This window comes from Corvus hawaiiensis, chromosome 7, assembly GCF_020740725.1.
Source record: "Corvus hawaiiensis isolate bCorHaw1 chromosome 7, bCorHaw1.pri.cur, whole genome shotgun sequence".
NCBI classification, from domain to species: Eukaryota; Metazoa; Chordata; class Aves; order Passeriformes; family Corvidae; genus Corvus; species Corvus hawaiiensis.
Genome location: NC_063219.1, coordinates 31,461,007 through 31,478,353, shown reverse-complemented (window position 1 = coordinate 31,478,353; position 17,347 = coordinate 31,461,007). Strand labels below are relative to the sequence as shown.

At 40.1% G+C, this 17,347-nt stretch overlaps 1 protein-coding gene across 1 annotated transcript; it reads left to right on the top strand.

Annotated features, from left to right (window-relative positions):
* The first annotated feature begins 680 nt into the window (after window positions 1-680).
* LMLN (leishmanolysin like peptidase) lies at window positions 681-17,342 on the top strand. The gene is made up of 17 exons (XM_048309110.1): window positions 681-855; window positions 1,198-1,295; window positions 1,389-1,419; window positions 1,928-2,010; window positions 3,687-3,804; window positions 4,655-4,833; window positions 5,451-5,556; window positions 5,803-5,897; window positions 6,664-6,781; window positions 7,562-7,669; window positions 8,418-8,494; window positions 9,096-9,206; window positions 9,927-10,059; window positions 10,656-10,815; window positions 11,573-11,703; window positions 12,335-12,545; window positions 13,130-17,342. The coding sequence occupies exons 1-17, from the start codon at window positions 700-702 to the stop codon at window positions 13,222-13,224; spliced, it is 2,010 nt and encodes a 669-aa protein (XP_048165067.1). The 5' UTR covers window positions 681-699; the 3' UTR covers window positions 13,225-17,342.
* Window positions 17,343-17,347: the final 5 nt, after the last annotated feature.

Sequence of the window (17,347 nt, the reverse complement as noted above, 5' to 3'; positions counted from 1 at the left end):
GGCTTGTACCAGCAATAGCGTGGCCACAGGACCAGGGCAGTGACCGTTCCCTGTGTTGGGCACTGTGAAGCACCTCAAACTCTGTGTTTAATTTTGGGCCCATCATGACGAAGACATTGAGGTGCTGGAGCATGTCCAGAGAAGGGAACAGAGCTGGGAAAGGGTCTGGAGCACGAGTCTGATGAGGAGCAGCTGAGGGAGCTGGGGGGAGCTCTCTACAACTCCCTGACAGGAGGTTGTAGCCAGCCTAGGGTCGGGCTCTTCTCCCAGGTTATAAGCGATAGGATAAGAGGAAATGGCCTCCAGGGTTTAGGTTGCACATTAGGAAAAACTCCTTCACAGAAAGGGTGGTCGAGCATTGGAGTGAGCTGCCCAGGGAGGCGGTGGAAGCGTTCAAAAACCGCGTAGAGGTAGCGCTTGGGGAGATGCTTTAATGGTGGCCTTGGCGGTGCTGGGTCAGCGCTCGGCCTCGGTTATCCGGCCGCTCTTTCCCCCCGCCGTGCCCCTCCGCCTCTGGGCCGCACCGCTCGCACCCGCCGCCGCCGCTCCCTCCCCCTCAGCCCCTGACCCCGCCCCTCGCGGCTCCACGCCCAATCAGAAGCGCCCGCCGCTCCCGCCCCGCCCTCTCTGCCCGCCCATTGGCGGAGGCCACTCCCCCGGGGCTGACTCCATGGCGACGCGGCGGAGGGGCACTCCAAAATGGCCGCCGAGCCGGGCGGCGGGCGCGCCCGGTTCACCCGATGCTGGCGCCCGCCGCTCGCCGCCTTCACCGCTGGGCTCCTGCTGGTCCTGCCGCTGCCTCCCTCAGCTTCTGCCTCTTCCTCCTGTGACCACCGCGTACCCAGCAGCGACCAGGTGGGGCGGCCGGGGGTCTTCAGGTGGCTCCGAGGGGTGTTGGGGAGCAGAGGCTCCCCCGTTGGCCGTTCCCGCTCTTGGATCCGTCCCTTCTCGGCTTTCCCGTCCCTTCTCGGCTTTCCCGGGCCGGGCTGTGCCGGGTCTGGCCCCGCCGCCTCGTCTGTGGGCGCTAATGACGGCAGGGGGCGCAGAGCGTCCCATTGCCGGTGAGGGAAGGGCTGGAAGTGGCTGGCACCGAGCGGTGCTGCTGTGGCGAGAGGGAGCCGAGGGCCCGGGGCCGTGGGGTGCTGTGTCTGTCCGGGCGAGCTGCCTCATCCAGCGCCTCATGCCTCTCCCTGCCAGGTTGTCTATCAAGTTCCTCTCAAGGAAAATCACGTCTCGAAGAGAAACGTGGATCAACAGCTAAGAATAAAGACTGTATATGACAGAAGCGTTGAGGAGTGAGTATAATGTTATGGCAAATTTTTTTTCCTCCATGGCTGAGAACGGAAACCTTATTAACTAAAGCTCGTATGTTTTGTTTTTAAATATAGTTTGCTGCCTGAGAAAAGACAGCTTATAAAGGTACGTTATGTTTCCTTTCCCTTTTTGTTTGTATATAATTTACTACATGGATGAAGTCTAAGGCTAGTTTAACTAAAACCTTGAATGCCAGCAATTTAATATTCCTCTAGTCCAGAAAACCAAAGCTTTGTGTATAGATTATACCTCCACTACAAATGATTCCAGAGTTCTGCTGCATGTTGTTCGACAGGTGTTTGCTATTTCCCAACGTGCGAAGATACCAGTGAGAAATGTGTATATAGTTGTTAAAAGCCTCTTTGAAGCTGTACATTCTGATTAGTACTGATTTCCTTCCCATTTTGTCATTCCAACAACAAAATATGGGAATACTGAAACAAAATGTCTTGTAAATATGTTGATAATAATTGAACTTCTTAGAGAGCCAGGCTTTCCCCTATTCTGCTATACCACAATATCTAGCAAGTTTCATGTAACTTGGTAGTTAATGCCTTTGGGGTGAGTTGTGTCTGCACTGCTGCTGGGTGACTCTGATTTCTGTTCTTTTCAGAACAAACTCTTCCCACAAGCTATATCTTATTTGGAGAAGACGTTTCAAGTGCGCAAATCTGTAGGTGCTATATTGCTGAGCAGGTATGTGAAAGTGTGCTGAAAATCACTTGCTATGTTTGATATTTAATGTTGTGCTGCATAGCCTTTAAAAGAATATTAGAGTAAGAGTAAGAAGTGCCCTGCTGAATCTGATCGGTGACCCATCTGATCCAGTGGGGGTGGCAGATGCTTTTTTACGAATCTGCCAACCTTCCCCAAGCAACACCTGCATTTGTTATAGCAAAGATGTTCAAAGCTATACATGCTGCCAGTTCTCTTTTATGTGTTCCCTCATTTATGAACCTTTTCCTAATCTCTCTTTGAACCTGTGGATGCTCCACTAACAACTGGAAGCATTATGTCTTCCCTGGCAGGGTACTCAACAATTTTCACTGTGCAAGTTATATTAAGTACCAATATAGTGCTGTAAGACTATTCTATAGTTCTCTTCTAATAGTTGTGAGAAATGAGACAACTCTTAGTTAAAAAAAAAATTAAAATAATTTATTGAAAACAGAAAAATTGAAAAATTACAGAAATTAGAAAAATATAAAAATTTGGGATCCTATGGCTCGGTAGATGGTATGCTCCAGGAGCACAGGGATTTGAGATCTGGCTTAGACAGCACTGGACCTCAGGTAGAGAAAAGGACTTGCAGTGCTGGGCTGACTTTTAGCTGGTCCAAAAGTCAGGAAAAAAAATTATTAAAGGCTCCTTAATAGGAGTAAGGCTTTTAATGCCCACCACTGGCACCCACCCCGCTAGCCTGCAGAGAGCGAGATAGGGCGCTTCGCTGTCTCGTTATTTTATAGTGCCTTTGCTCCGCCCCAGTCCGCCCAGAGCCTGCCCACGGCCCGCCCACAGCCTGCCCCTTCATTTTAAAGTGATCGGTGCTTTCCCTTTGACTGATCATCTCCGTCCACCAATGGTTCATCGTTGTCAGAGGGGTGGTATTAGTTGAGATAAGGGTGCTAAAATGCCGTCATTAAAATTCAGGTTGCCACGGAGCTTGCCTCCAGGGTAAGGGTTATGGGGCTAAAAATAGCTGCTGGCTGTTAGAACTGGGGTTTTTTTTGGAGTTAGCCTTGGAACCAAAGTGCAAGTAAAAACACCTAAAAAAAGTTTTAAAATACATCCAACACATCTTAAAACACTTGTAAAAGTCTACAGTAAACACAGGAAAGATAACTCTTATGGTGTACAGGTGGTTTGAAGTTTGAAAGGGGAGCGTAAGTTGGGATTTTTAACTGGGGAATTTTTAACTGGGAAGGGTGCAACTCTCTTAATAAACTACTTTGAACAATTGAAAACACTGATAATGGAACTTGATTTTTGTACCTGGGCTGATGGGTTAATTTTAACATTCAATTTAAAAATATTTAACTCAGAATTAATTAATTAAAGCACTTAATATGCAAAGACCAAGCACAATTAGGGATTTCATGTATGAAAACCTGCATTTGTTATAGCAAAGATGTTCAAAGCTATACATGCTGCCAGTTCTCTTTTATGTGTACCCTCATTTATGAACCTTTTCCTAATCTCTCTTTGAACCTGTGGATACTCCACTAACAACTGGAAGCATTATGTCTTCCCTGGCAGGGTAATTAACAATTTTCACTGTGCAAGTTATATTAAGTACCAATATAGTGCTGTAAGACTATTCTATAGTTCTCTTTTAATAATAAAAGTGTTGACTGTCCCATGTTTCATTGAAGGCAATGTGTGACAAACCAATATTTAAGGAGGAAAGCTGACCCTCACAGATATTGCCAAAAAGCCTGTGCAGACTATACAAGGTGTGGGCCAGTTATAGTTCCTGAGAAACACCTCCAGGTAAGCTCAGCTATCCAAGTGTTTCCTAATCTTTGAAATATTACTATTTATGGTAATTAATGAAAAAGTGAATGTTGGTAACTGTGCATAAGTAACCTGTTTGCTGGAGATCTCTAAGTCTGAATGAAAGAATGGATCAACTTAAATTAGTGTGAGTTTCTGTAGTTTGTGTTGTTGAATCAAAATTCAGATAAAACTGGTTACTATCTTCTGAGCCTGTGTTTTAATGGCCTGTACAGAGAGGATGAGATTTGGAGCTTGCTAAGTTGCCACTAGTCACTTTGTTATTCACCTTGGTCAATGAGTTGGATTTTCACGAGTTGGTAGTTGATTTTTGAAGACCATGTTTGAAGAGGTTATCCACTGACTCAGGAGCATGGTGCAAGAAATGCTTCAGACTTGTTTTCTTGCCTGACTTTTTGATTCAACTACAGTATGTGATCAGTAGATTTCTGGTTTTCTTTTCTTTAACTTGGAAATTTCAACTATATCATTAAAAACATAGCAGATTACATGAGAAATGCTATTGCTACTTATGTATACTAGTTTTGTGAGACAATATATTTTTTTTAATTTATAGGAAGTACAGGGTGCTAATTCTGGGAAGCTTGGCAGGCTTTTGTTTTGTTTTGTTTTAAGCTGCCACCTTCCTTGTGTGTGATAAATAAAAAGAGCTAGTCATTTGAAAGTTATTCCTTGGCTCTCGCTTTGTTTACTGTTCTTCACAGGGCATTTTCTTCTCTTCTGCTGTCTTGCAGCAGGATTTCTTCTTGGATTCAAGCTAATTGAATTGTGTCATGCAAAATTTTGGTCATAAGTATTTTAATTGTTCCATTTGAACATTGTAAAGCAATGCAGGGTGTACAATGACAATGACTGGCACCGCAGGCCCACAGGCTCACCTGAGCAGGAAGGGGTTCGAGATGCTGACTTTTTGCTCTACGTTAGTGCTCTCACTACTGAAAGGTGTGGCCATGAAAATATCATTGCATATGCAGCCTACTGCCAACTGGAAGCTGAAATGGACAGGCAAGTATTCCCTCTGTTGCAAATCTCTTTTTCATTAAACTTTGAAGTTTTTTAATTGTTCAGGTGTGGAATTTGATGGTTTGCCTTTTTTGTATAACAAAGCAGGAGTCATTATTGACTTAGACAAGCACTGCATTTATGTAAAATCAACAAACCCATCAAATAGTGCTTAACTCAGCAAAGTTGAGGCACATGACTCAAAGCTGATCCTCTGCTGTTAATGCTAAACTTTACCTCAAGATCCTGTTTCTGTTGAGGTGAATGTCATGATTTCACAAACTTAGAGTGCAAGTTCCTACTTACATGGCTTTTGTTTCCATTTCAGTTGCAGTCACTGTTACAGACTTTGTACCTCACTAGGATCTTACCTAAAATTGAGGTCTCTTGCATTATTGTCACTGACATCTGTGCAGAATACTGAATATAGAGATTGATTGACCCCATCCCACCAGTAAACTAGTCACTGTATTGTTAACAGATATTTATAAATGATTAGGAAGGACATATTTTTACATTAGTCTATATCTTCTTTGAATCTTGTGCTGCTTCAAGTGAATAATGATTTGAGTTTTGTAGTATTTTACTGAAAACCATTTAATTTTGAAACTGTCTTCCAGGCCAATAGCAGGATATGCTAACTTGTGTCCAAACATGATTTCAACACAAGCTCAGGAATTTGTTGGCATGTTGTCTACAGTGAAGCACGAGATAATCCATGCACTGGTAAGGGTTGATAAAATGTTGCCTTGAGATTGGTGCCTCCTTCCTCACATGCCTCCAGCTTGTTGCCACAGAAGAATGTTTGGTGGAGGAAAGCTCTTGCTTTGCCTCCTTCAATTTGTGCTAATTGCCTTGGAGTGTTGTACTTCCAGCGTGACAGTGGTGGGTGTGGGAACTCTTTCATGGTGTTTGACTGTGTATATGAATGTCTTACCAAAGGTTTCTGTGTGTTTGTTTTTTAACTTCAAGGGTTTCTCTGCTGGACTGTTTGCATTTTATCGTGATGATGATGGAAAACCTTTGACTCCAAGATTTGCAGATGGACTTCCTCCTTTTAATGAAAGGTATTACATATTTTTTGGACCTCTTGGTAGTCCCACTGAAGGATGTTTTTGTGTTGCTTTTTTAGGACGTATTCTTGCCTGTTGAAAACCCAACTTCATTCCATTATTTGAATTACTTTCCTTTGTTATGTTCAAACAGTGGTGTGTGGTGGTTTTCTAATCTTTCTTTACATTGCCATGGAGCACTTGTATTGTCCACATATCCACAAACTAAGACAGGATTTCATTTATCAGAAGGCTTGACGTTAAGCATTACAATTACCTGTGCTGTCCAATATCAGTGCAGTTCATTTTTAAGACTTGTATCATTCAAAGTTTATGGTTATGCAGAACTGACACTGTGTGTAATCTGCTGTGTGAATTTTCTGATTTTTTACAGAATGAGCAGTTTGCATTCTTTTTTCTTTGTTTAGTTGGTATTGTAGATGTTCTTTTAGGAGGTGGAAGGGTAGAGAGCTTTGGTTTTTTATGATAGCAATACTGAGGATTTTTATTTAATTTTTTACAGTTTTGGTAACTATAGAAAATACGTCTTGAGTCTATAGATTGTATTTTTAATAATCTTACTCTGCCTTGTTAAATCAGAGTTGTGTGTATAATAAACACATATCTTAAAAAGGAGAAATGCTGCATAATAAAATTTTTAACTTTAGGAAGCACGAGGGAGTATAAAGATTATCTATGATTCTGTTTCTTATGGAGATAGATCTTTGCACAGTAATGTGTCTCTGTGGGAAAGATTTGTAACCAAACCGTCTCCTTGCAGCCTAGGTTTGTATCAGTGGAGCAATAAAGTCGTTCATAAAGCAGTGAGGTTGTGGGACATACGTGGTGGTAAAATGCTGCGCCATGCTGTTCATCTTCTGGTGACACCTCGGGTAGTGGTACGTGTGCATTACCTTTCAAGCTTTGTATGCCCAGGTTACCATCATGTTCTTAAGTCATAAATATTTCTTATCCTTGAAGAAGTAATAGCCTAACATTGAATATTCTTCCCTGAAAGTTTGATCCAAAGCCTATGCCATTAACACTGTGTAACTGAGAGGGTGTACCTGAAATAAAGTGGAAAATGGGTGACAGACAGTATGAAATAAATAATTGACAAAGTAAGAGACAATGAAGGGACTGGAAAGTAAATTATTCAAGGTTAAGCAAAACTGATGTTGAAGAAGTTCCTTAGTCGTACTCTTTAGATGTTTTCCTACAGGTTTAAGACACCTCCTGCTCCTTTAATATTAATATTTTGTCATGTTTAAAAAGAAATTCCTCAAGGATTTTTGGAAGTCTTTCTTGCTTCCCATGCCTCAGACTCTCTCTTTGTGCCCCCAACAGAACATATGCTCATGTGTAACAAATTGGATTTGGAAATAAGTCATAGTGTTAATCACATTTGGCCACAAATAATCTTTTTGTTTTGAATGTAACAGAGTGTATAGAGCAAACATGGATTAATTACCCCTGGTTTTGCTCATTTCTTTCAAGGAGATGAATAGATAGTGTGATAGGCTTGCTGTTGGGGTGCTTACTTAGCCTTTGAGTAGAAAACAAAATGATAGAAAAAGAAATACTGAAATACTTTTAATAGATAATTCTAGAGCACTAGGACTGCATGTGGGTATCCATCTCAGTGTTTTGAGAGTTGTGTTGAAATGTTTTCTTTTTAGGAAGAAGCCCGAAAACATTTTAATTGTCCAATTCTAGAGGGAATGGAGCTTGAAAATCAAGGTGGCATGGGTACTGAGCTCAATCACTGGGAGAAGAGGTTGTTGGAGGTTTGTGCTGATAGTAGGAATGGAAGGGGATGTGGGAATGTCTGCTCCCCATGCCTTTATTTTTAGGTTTATTGTGGTACTTATTGGAGCCTTGAAAATACAGGGGTACCAAACCTCACTGAGATACATCACAAACAGTACTTAATACTTAAATGTCCAATTTAATAGTCCAATTAAATACTTAGATGTTCAATTTCTAGATACATCTGTCTTTTAGCCTTCTTGCTAAGTCTCAGAGTATGAGTTTGAAATCAGGTGATTACTGAAAAGCTAAATGTCTCTTACTCCTGTCTGCCATTTACCCTTTTGAGAGGGTTTGCTCCCTTTTTGGGGCAAAGGGGGTATTCCTTTGAGTTTTGTTGCCCTCTGCCTCTTAAATACTTGATCATTCTATTCATTACCAGGACTTTGTCTTTATTCATGTGCCCTGGGTTTAACTTTTGCCATGTCTCCTCTAGAACCATGCCTGATTAAGGAAACACTTATTTCTCTCTTGACATTTAAGCTAGTTTTTATTTGTAACTTTGTGCTGTGTGGTATTTTTGGCAGAGGTACTTTTTCTAGTGGTTGTTTTATGCAGTGAGGTAAACAAGAAGGGTAATGCTTCAGGACAGTCCTTTAATGACAGAGTATGGGATTTGAGTGTCAACAGTAAAAAGAGACCAGAAATAAAATGCTTTTTCACAAGAAGCATTTTCCTACAACAATGATTTTGAGCAGCTTACCAATCATACCTGATAACTTTCAGAATGAAGCAATGACTGGATCCCACACTCAGAATCGAGTCTTTTCCAGGATCACCTTAGCATTAATGGAAGACACAGGGTAAGAATTAAGAGTGGGGGGAGCGGGTTTTGGTTTACTTGTGTTTGGTTTTCATTGTACTTGATTTTATTTCAAGTTGATGCACTTGTACTTAACCCTCTGCAGCAGAGTAGATGGTCATCATAAATTAGCATTACTTTAGACAAGGAGTCATACCTAGTATGTTATTTTTTCTTCATATGTTTTTTCTTCATGTGTTTCAAAACCCATTCTTAATCTAGCCTTTAAAAGCCAGGCATTGCAATGCTGTTTGTAGCATATGTTTACTTTTTGTCTTAAGGTAAGTCTTCTTTCAGTTGCATGCAGTACATATTGATTATTATTTTCAGCTCTTCTTGCAGATAGAAAGCAGAAATTGCCTAAAATTTCATCTTCGTGTGCATTGTTCCTTTGCAGATCACAACATTTTCTTCTAGTTCATTGTGACTTGAAAAATAGGGAAATCATAATATGTTTTCTGATAGGCAGAAAGGGATCTCGTTTCCCTTTTCTTAATTTGAAAACCCTAAGGCATAATATGAAATTCTTTGAACTGCTGTTTTATTAATCAGAACAGTAATTTTTGAAGTAACTATATTCTCATTTCAAAATACCTTTACAGATGGTATAAAGCTAATTACAGCATGGCAGAGAAATTAGATTGGGGACGCAATAAAGGCTGTGACTTTGTAATGAAGAGCTGCAAATTCTGGATTGACCAGAAGAGACAAAAGTAAGAATACAGTCTTTAAAAAAAAATAAAGAGGAAACCCTGATGCTTGCTTACAGTTGTCCTTCAATTGTAACTCAGTAACAAGAAGTAGAGGTAGATGGAGATGAACAAGGAAGGCTGCCCTGCATCCCCCCCAATACAATAAATATGGAGGCAAACATCTTAGGGTGTAGAATGCATTTACACTATGAGAAAGCTGTGCTTTAAAGAGGATGGGTAGGACTTACTCTAAAAGTGTTTGCCTTCTTGCTTTGTCCCTTTTAATTGGAAATGCAGCCTGTGTCATTTAGCATTACTGGACTGTACTTAAAGCAACTGAAGGAGATGATAGCCATCTTCAAGACCAAGCCTACCTTGTTTGTTCCTTACAACCTTGTTTGTTCTTTACAATCCTCATACATTTCTAGGACACAGCTGCATAGTGGGCCTGTTTTGCTTGTATGGTTTTTTCTTTGAAGTTTACAAAGCAGTATCATTAAAACTAAATAGGTGAGTGCATTGTAACTTTGTTTGCTGGCTTGATATTCTTTAAATCAGAAAGGTCATAACCAGACAAATAAGAAAAACTAGCCTCCAGAGACGAGGTCGGTGTTTCTTCGTGTGATTGACTGAGTGTAGGGGAGAATGGGAACAGTCTTGACAGGCTGCTTATGTAAAACAGTTTAATTGATTTGATGTGATTTTTATTCTGGTTTTTTTTGTTTGCTTTTTGTTTTTGAGGAAGCAATTAATAAGTCCATACTGCGACACTTTGAGGAGTAATCCTTTGCAGTTAACCTGCAGACAGGACCAAAGAGCAGTAGCAGTGTGCAACTTGCAGAAATTTCCAAAGCAGTTACCTCAGGAATATCAGGTATAATGGACCCTACTTTACAAGTAACTGAAGCGTTTTCATTGTTGAGCTTTGCAGCCTGATGATTATATTTGTTTTGGGTTTTTTTTTCTTCTGAACTAGCATATGACAGTAGATACTGTGAAAAATGTCTGCCTAGTTTATTTCAAGGAGTCTGAAGAGTGGTAAAAACCCTTTGTGATCTTAATAAAAGAAAATGATGTTGGATCTGGCCAAATGCCAGATAGAAATGTTGCCGTGTAACAGAAATCCCTCAGAATGTCTTGTCTGAGGTATTTTTTCCCCCAGTCTGCTGCCCTGTGTCACTGCACACTAAGAAATCTGTTCTGTTTACATCCCAAAGAATGAAATTATTACAAAGGGGAATCGGGAGCAGAAGCTGGGAGTGATATATGCAGATGTGAACCTCTGCATTATTTGCGTATTCTTAAATATTCCTGGCTCATCTGGTTCGTGGGTATTGTGAGGTGCTGTTAATAGCATTCCTGAGTAGTAACAGCTGATGTTCTTGCAGCTGTAGTGATTTGTTCTATTTAAAACACAGTTGTACATTTGCCTTTGCACAAACTGCTTCACTACTATGTTTTGTTTTGCAGTACTTTGACAATCTTAATGGAGTACCAGCAGAAGAATTACCTTACTATGGTGGCTCAGTAGAAATTGCTGACTATTGTCCCTTCAGTCAGGAATTCAGCTGGCATTTAAGTGGTGAATTTCAACGCAGTTCAGACTGTAGAATAATTGAAAACCAGCCAGGTCAGTATTCAGGACTTCAGGGTGGTATTGCAGAGATTGCATATTCAAACTAATTGCATGAGTGTTTCTTCACTAGTGAAGTTTCACACCACCAGGTGTGTAAACACGGTGCTATGGTGAGAAGCATAGCACAACTACTCTGTACACCTGAGGCAAACTCACATATCTAATGCAAGAATTGCAAAAGAAATTAACAGATACTTACCCCAAATGATCCAAATACAAGACAAAGGATGGGGAGGTTGTTTATTGAGTCTCTGAAACATAATTCCACTTTCCACCTTTATAGGTTTTTTGTTGAAGGCCAGGAGCTTTTCCAGTTATCACAACATGGGTTTGTCTCTTAGTAATGCATGGATGTTCAGTACTGCAGAGCTCCAGGATGCTATAGGATATTACCTGTCTGTGCAGTTGTCCCAAAACCAACCAAACAAACACACTCTGCCCTCAAGCCAGCAATCACAGCAGGCATTCCCTCGGAGCAAACATACCTACATAATTCTGATGCAAAGTGCTTATTTGTTGGGGTTTTTTTTTTGTGGTTAGCTGACTTCTTTGTTTTTTAAATCTTGTGTTTATTCCCACATTTTTTTCAAGACGGTATAATTCCCAAATTGATAATAATTAAGGGTCTGAAATATTCCAGAAGCAAACTTGGAATTGCACGTGGGAACATTGATTAGATAGCCTTTTAATTTGATGTGGGTTTTCTGTTCCTCTAGTTAAGCTGCAATTCAGTATATTCCTTCTACCTTAGATCCTACCAAAAACTATGGTGCAGAGAAATACGGACCAAACTCTGTGTGTCTTATTCAGAAATCCGCTTTTGTTATGGAACAGTGCAGGAGGAAACTCAGTTACCCTGACTGGGGTAGTGGATGTTATCAAGTGAGTATGTGCTGGGTTTTTGGTGGTTTTTTTTTTAATAACCCTAAAGCAAAAGTTGGGCTTAAAATGTAGGGTGTGACTGTGAGAACTTTGCACCTGCACACTGGACATGATTTTCTCTGCTTTAAATCTGTAGATCATATAACATACTTTGAAAACAATTATCTTCCAACCATAAGCCTGTAATTTGGATAAGTGTGTGACTGCTGGGATGGCTGCCAGTCTCACTAGGGACATTCTTCATCTTACTCCTGTGACACTTTATCCTCAGCTAAGGAATACTTCCAGGGAATGTTCTGTTGTTGAAGCTTAATGTTAATTACTCACTGATTTTTCAGAGGTGGGAAGCACTGTGCACATGTCACTTATTTCCCATTATCCTCATTTTCTTTGGGACTGTCTCACTAATGGTGTCATGTTCAGTAACTGCACAACTCTACAGAAGTAGTCATTAGCAGAAGCCAAGTTTTACTCATTCTCAGCTGATGATTTGCATGATTGCACAAAAAGAGTATAGTCAGTGCTTTAAAGCATTCCTGAATCTAGTAGTTGCTCAGACTGCATTAAAATACTTGCAGTTAATCTGTGCTTATGATAAATCATAATACAGACTTGACTCTTTTATTTTAAGGTTTCATGTTCTCCACAAGGGCTGCATGTGTGGGTCAAGGACACTGCGTACTTGTGCAGCCGCTCAGGCCAGGTACTGACTGTGAGCATTCAGATGAATGGCTGGATACACGTTGGCAATCTGATTTGCCCAGCCTGTTCAGACTTCTGTGACTCCTGTCCCCCAGAGCGAGATCCTCCAGCTTCTAACTTAACAAGAGCTGCACCCATTGGTAGGTTGCCTTATTTGCTGAAGTGAAACTTCAGTATTAAATATCTGAAAACGTCCAAGGTTTGTGTCAGCTCTGACTGTCAGGAATAGGAAGGGAAGGCCATGGCTATTTTAAGATCCCAGGTTTAGGAGGTAAAGGAAAATAGCAAAGGTACCCTGCTTTTTGCTGTGCAGTCATGCAGAATAGTGACTAACACAGGAGAAATGTGTCTGAAACATAACTCCTTCGTTTCATGTCTCCTTCTGGTAATCATCCCAGAAATCCGGCTTTGGCCTGGGAACTTAGCAGGAAATCTGACCTGTGTTTTGAAGGCCATATCATTATCATAATCTTAAAAATTGTCACCTTGGTGGAAAGTGAGTTCTCACTTGTATAACCTCTTACTGATAATGTTTATGTTGTAACGCAGAAAAATCAGATTCAGTTTTCTTTTTCAGGTAGGTAAAAAGTCTAATTCACTAAATACCAGTTAATGTTTTGTCAAGAAGTTTAACTCTTTGGTGATTTTTAGTGTTCCCTTTGTTATTTTATCTTGTCTTTAAACGTAGCATTTATAATTTTTTTTTTTTTTTTTTTCATTTTAGACTTGTGCTCCTGCTCATCCAGCCTGGTTGTAACCCTTTGGCTGCTGGTGGCCAACTTAGTTCCCCTGCTAACAGGATTGTTTCTCTGCGCATAAACTTGAGCTTGGGGCAAGAAGTTGTTCTGAGATGATACCCCTCATTCTGCACTCCTTGCTGTGGAGCACAGGGGTTTTATCTCTGCAGGCAGTGCTCACCTGCTGAACCTCATCTTCTCTGGCAAGTATCGCTGCACACAGTAGTCAGGGAGGTGCTGACAAAAGCAGACAGAGTTTTGAGAGGAGGAAAATTTACCTTGTCATCTCAGTAAGTGCCAGTATTTTCCTGAATTGCAACCTATGGTTTTTTTGACGCAGTAACAAGATCCACTTTGCCAACTGTATTAGACTACCTGGCAACTCAGTCAAGATTTGAAATGAGAACTCTTCTGTAATAGGACTGAGGGCTGGGTTTTTTTGTTATGTCTGTTGTGTGATTGGTAGCAAAGCATCCTCAAATTGGAAATATACCTCAGTGGTTTAGTCAAAAGCCATGTAAAAATCAGTTGTCATCACTGCTGATAACCCAGGCCTGAAGAGGCTGGTAATTTGTTTTGTCAATTCTTACAATTTATGGGGGAGGAAAGAATGTAATGGGATAGACCAGTGGTTTACAGTTGCATCCACAACTGGATTCTGCAGCTTTGAGCCCCCTCAGAATTCATACTAGGTAAAGCAGCTAATTCTTGGGTTTCATTACATCTTCCTACATGCACAAAATGGAATTTCAGACTGGTAACCAGGACAACTGTCTAGAAATCCCATTTTCATTTAGCATGTGCCAGTTCTACTGTGAAATTTAATGCATCATGTTTGAATATTCTCAAGAGTTTGCTAAGCAAATGCCTTTCAGTACTGATACTATCCCAAATTTACAGACTGTAAATTTGGGATAGGATTTATGATTATATTTTATTTTGTTGGTTTGTTTTTCAAATAATGAGTAATGGCATTATTGTTTCAAAACTAGTTATGAATATTACTGCAGATGTTCTCACTTGTTGTTGAAGAGCAAACCAGTAGCAATGGCAGCTATAATCTTACAGGATCATACTGATGTCTCTAGACCAAAAACTATATTGAATGTGTAAGGAAAGTCTAATCTGTTTGCCTTTTTTTTTCCTCTCCTCTTTCTTGGACATGGAAATACTATGGATTATTTGAGTATTTGTAATAAGTTGAGAATCAAATGGTTTGAGGTGCATGAGGGCACACCTTGCTACAAATTAATCACTTGATGACAAAACATATAAGATGAAGGAAATGAGCAAAATCTGTCAAGGTAAGGAGTAAGTAAAATCTGTCAAGCTGCTCCATAGGACCCTTGCATGGATGTTTTTATTCATTTCTGACTATAATGTGTAACAAATAATCCTGTTCAGAGGTAAAGAAACTCTTTGTGGTTCAGTCCAGTGTCTGTCCTTTTAGAACCATTTTCACTGCTGGAAAACTGTTCAATTTATGGGAGCAGACATGCCCAGTGCACTAAAAAATGCAGATATAGGGAGAAAGGTGATGTTACTCTGCTTATTAAATGTTCTGTGATATTAGAATTGTCAGTGACTGGATCTCTTTCCTAAATGGAAGGTAGGGAGATGGAGTAAAACTTATATACCTAAAATTATACTTTAATAATAGGACTTCCATCATGATTGTAAGGGATTCTTTGTGCCTACTGGACTTGTTTGTTGGTTTTTTTTTTTATTTAAAGAAACTCTTATGGCACTGCTGAGGCAAGTGAGGTGCAACCTTAAACTGTCTGAAGACATCACAGTTGAGAGCACCTTGCACAGTTCTCCTTCTTAACTGCAGGTTAAGTTTGCTGTGAATTAGGCCTAGGCTAGCCTTAAATCGGTCTCTCTGAGAAGCAATACAAGTCAGGACTCAAATGCTTTAAAATTGTACAAATTGAATTATGAAGCACTCAGATTGATAAGTGATAATTATTTTAATATATCCACAAAACAGTCAATCTAAACTGATACCTGGAAAACATAAAGGTTTGAGAATACATCTTAGGTCCCAGAGGTTGATACTGTATTTTTCGTCTGTTGTGCAATAATACAGTTTGAAATGGTATCACTCAACAGCAATGCTTTTGATACTTGAAAAGAAATTACTGGTTATTTTTCTCTTACTGTGAAATGTTTGCACTGTCTGAACTTTCTGGTTAACTTTATAACTGTTAAACTTTTTAACTAGTGTTAATTTATTGTGCTCAGTATTTGATATGCTGGTCTCCTGTCTAAGTGTGAGATTTGTCATATTTAATTGAATATTTTTATCTTCTACACGGTTGTTTATCTTGATGGCTTTTCTTCTTTTAATCTCTCTTCCTGAGAATTAACTGAAAGACGGCTTAGGAAGTTGATGCTTACCTATGTCTGAACTGTGTGCATTAATTAAAGAACAGGGATATAGTGCTTTGTATTGACAGGGAAAAATCAATCGGCCTGTTGGAGCTCTTGTGGTCAGGTTCACCAGTATCTGCTGAGTAGCTGCATCAGTGAATCCAGTGAAGTAAAACTGCTACTGCCTTAATAATCTGAGATTTCAGTTGTAATTTCTTTGTTGTGCAGCCCTTCAGCTGCCTGTGAACTGCAGAACTGGACATGACTTTGGGGGGGTCGGGCATGGAAGGTACTTTAGTTGGAAAAATGCAACATCTTCTATCCCACCAGTGGGTTAGCAGCTGCAAGTGGCTGTAGCCTTGTGGGAACTGCCAAGGAATGTGTCAACTTAAAGTGGCAATGAATTGGTAGCTGTCATACAGAATATTTGAGCAACGTTAACTACCTCAGTTCTGTTTGTCTTTGCATTCAGCTTTTAGCCTGCTGTGAACTTCCAGATCTTAACATGAATTAAGTAAAGTCATGTCTCAGGTTTTTAAGAGTAAAATTACTACAGTAGGAAGCATAAGCCATTTTTTAGTATAGAACACAGCTAAAATTGTAGCTTAAACAGATCAGTTATGTAGCCTTAAGTGTAGTTTCTGCCGTAAAATTCAGAATTCTTTTAAATAAACGCAAAGTTTGCTGTGTTAGATGTCCTGACCACACATGGTGAGTCCCTCCTGTTGCATCTCTTAAGTGTGAAAACTTGGAACTACAGCCCATTTAAGCCTTTGTGTTTCCACCAGGAAACGTGGGCAGCAGGAGCCCTGGAAGTTGTGCTGAGATGCATGAGTTTGCTCATCTGTAGCAGAAATATTTTCAGTGTATAGTGTCCACAGTTCTAACTTCTTAACTTTTTAAAAGCATTCCATGTTTGCTTAGGGAAGTAAATGAGTCTTGCAGTCTTTTTTGATCCCAGTACTTCAAATCATTTCAATTAGAAGTTGAGGCAAGTCATACTTTAGGAACACATTTTTCTAGTGTTGCAATTATAAGGAGGAAGGATAACTTCTGGCTGGAGAATGCAGCAAGTAAAATCACATTGAAAAGCAGCAATTCATTCCTCCTAAAGTAAGTTGAGGTCTTGGGAGACTGTCACGGCCCCATGTAGGTTAATTACAGAAAGGGAATCATATCCCCCAATAATCGACTGTCAGTCCAACGCAGCTCATTCTTTCTGCTGAGCACTAGTAAACTGGGGAGACTGATGTCTGAGAGCAGACGTATCCACAATCCCTTATGAGGGCCAGCTGGTTTTAAATCTTCCTGTCCTGCAAGTCTTTCTGCTTGAGGATATTCAGTAGAGAGGGAGGTGTATGTCCTTCCTTCCCTGCATTTCCAAGGAGTGACTTTCAGCCAGCTGAGCAGCTCAAGGTCTTTTCCCTGCAAGATTAACCCCTGGTTTTTGCTTGTCTGGATGCGTGAGTGCCTGCTTGCATGTATGTACTGCTCTTCAGGATTTGGGGCTGTTTGTGCACTGAATAGCGTGATCTTATACTACCAGACTTCCAAAGTGCAAATGTTGCCTTTTTAGTGTGAAGCTTACCTTGGAGATAAAACAACTGTTTTCAGAGAAGTGTCTGACCTTGAACATGTGTCTCCTATTTTGGTACAGAATGTAAATATAGAACTAACTATTTTACACACATTTTGGCTGGATTGAGCTATAAGGGCTAACTTGTGTTATTTATGGAGCAAAAATTTCCTTATTTTACTGTTTAAAAAAGGTATGTCATGCAACAGAAGAAAAAACTGTTCTTCAATAAAATATCTGTAGAAAATTAATTCTT

Coding starts and splice junctions, on each gene's coding strand:
- LMLN (XM_048309110.1), top strand. CDS start 700: ATGGCCGCCGAGCCGGGCGGCGGGCGCGCCCGGTTCACCCGATGCTGG. Junction 1,296..1,388: donor TATGACAGAAGCGTTGAGGA/GTGAGTATAATG, acceptor TTTTAAATATAG/TTTGCTGCCTGAGAAAAGAC. Junction 12,546..13,129: donor AACAAGAGCTGCACCCATTG/GTAGGTTGCCTT, acceptor TTTTCATTTTAG/ACTTGTGCTCCTGCTCATCC.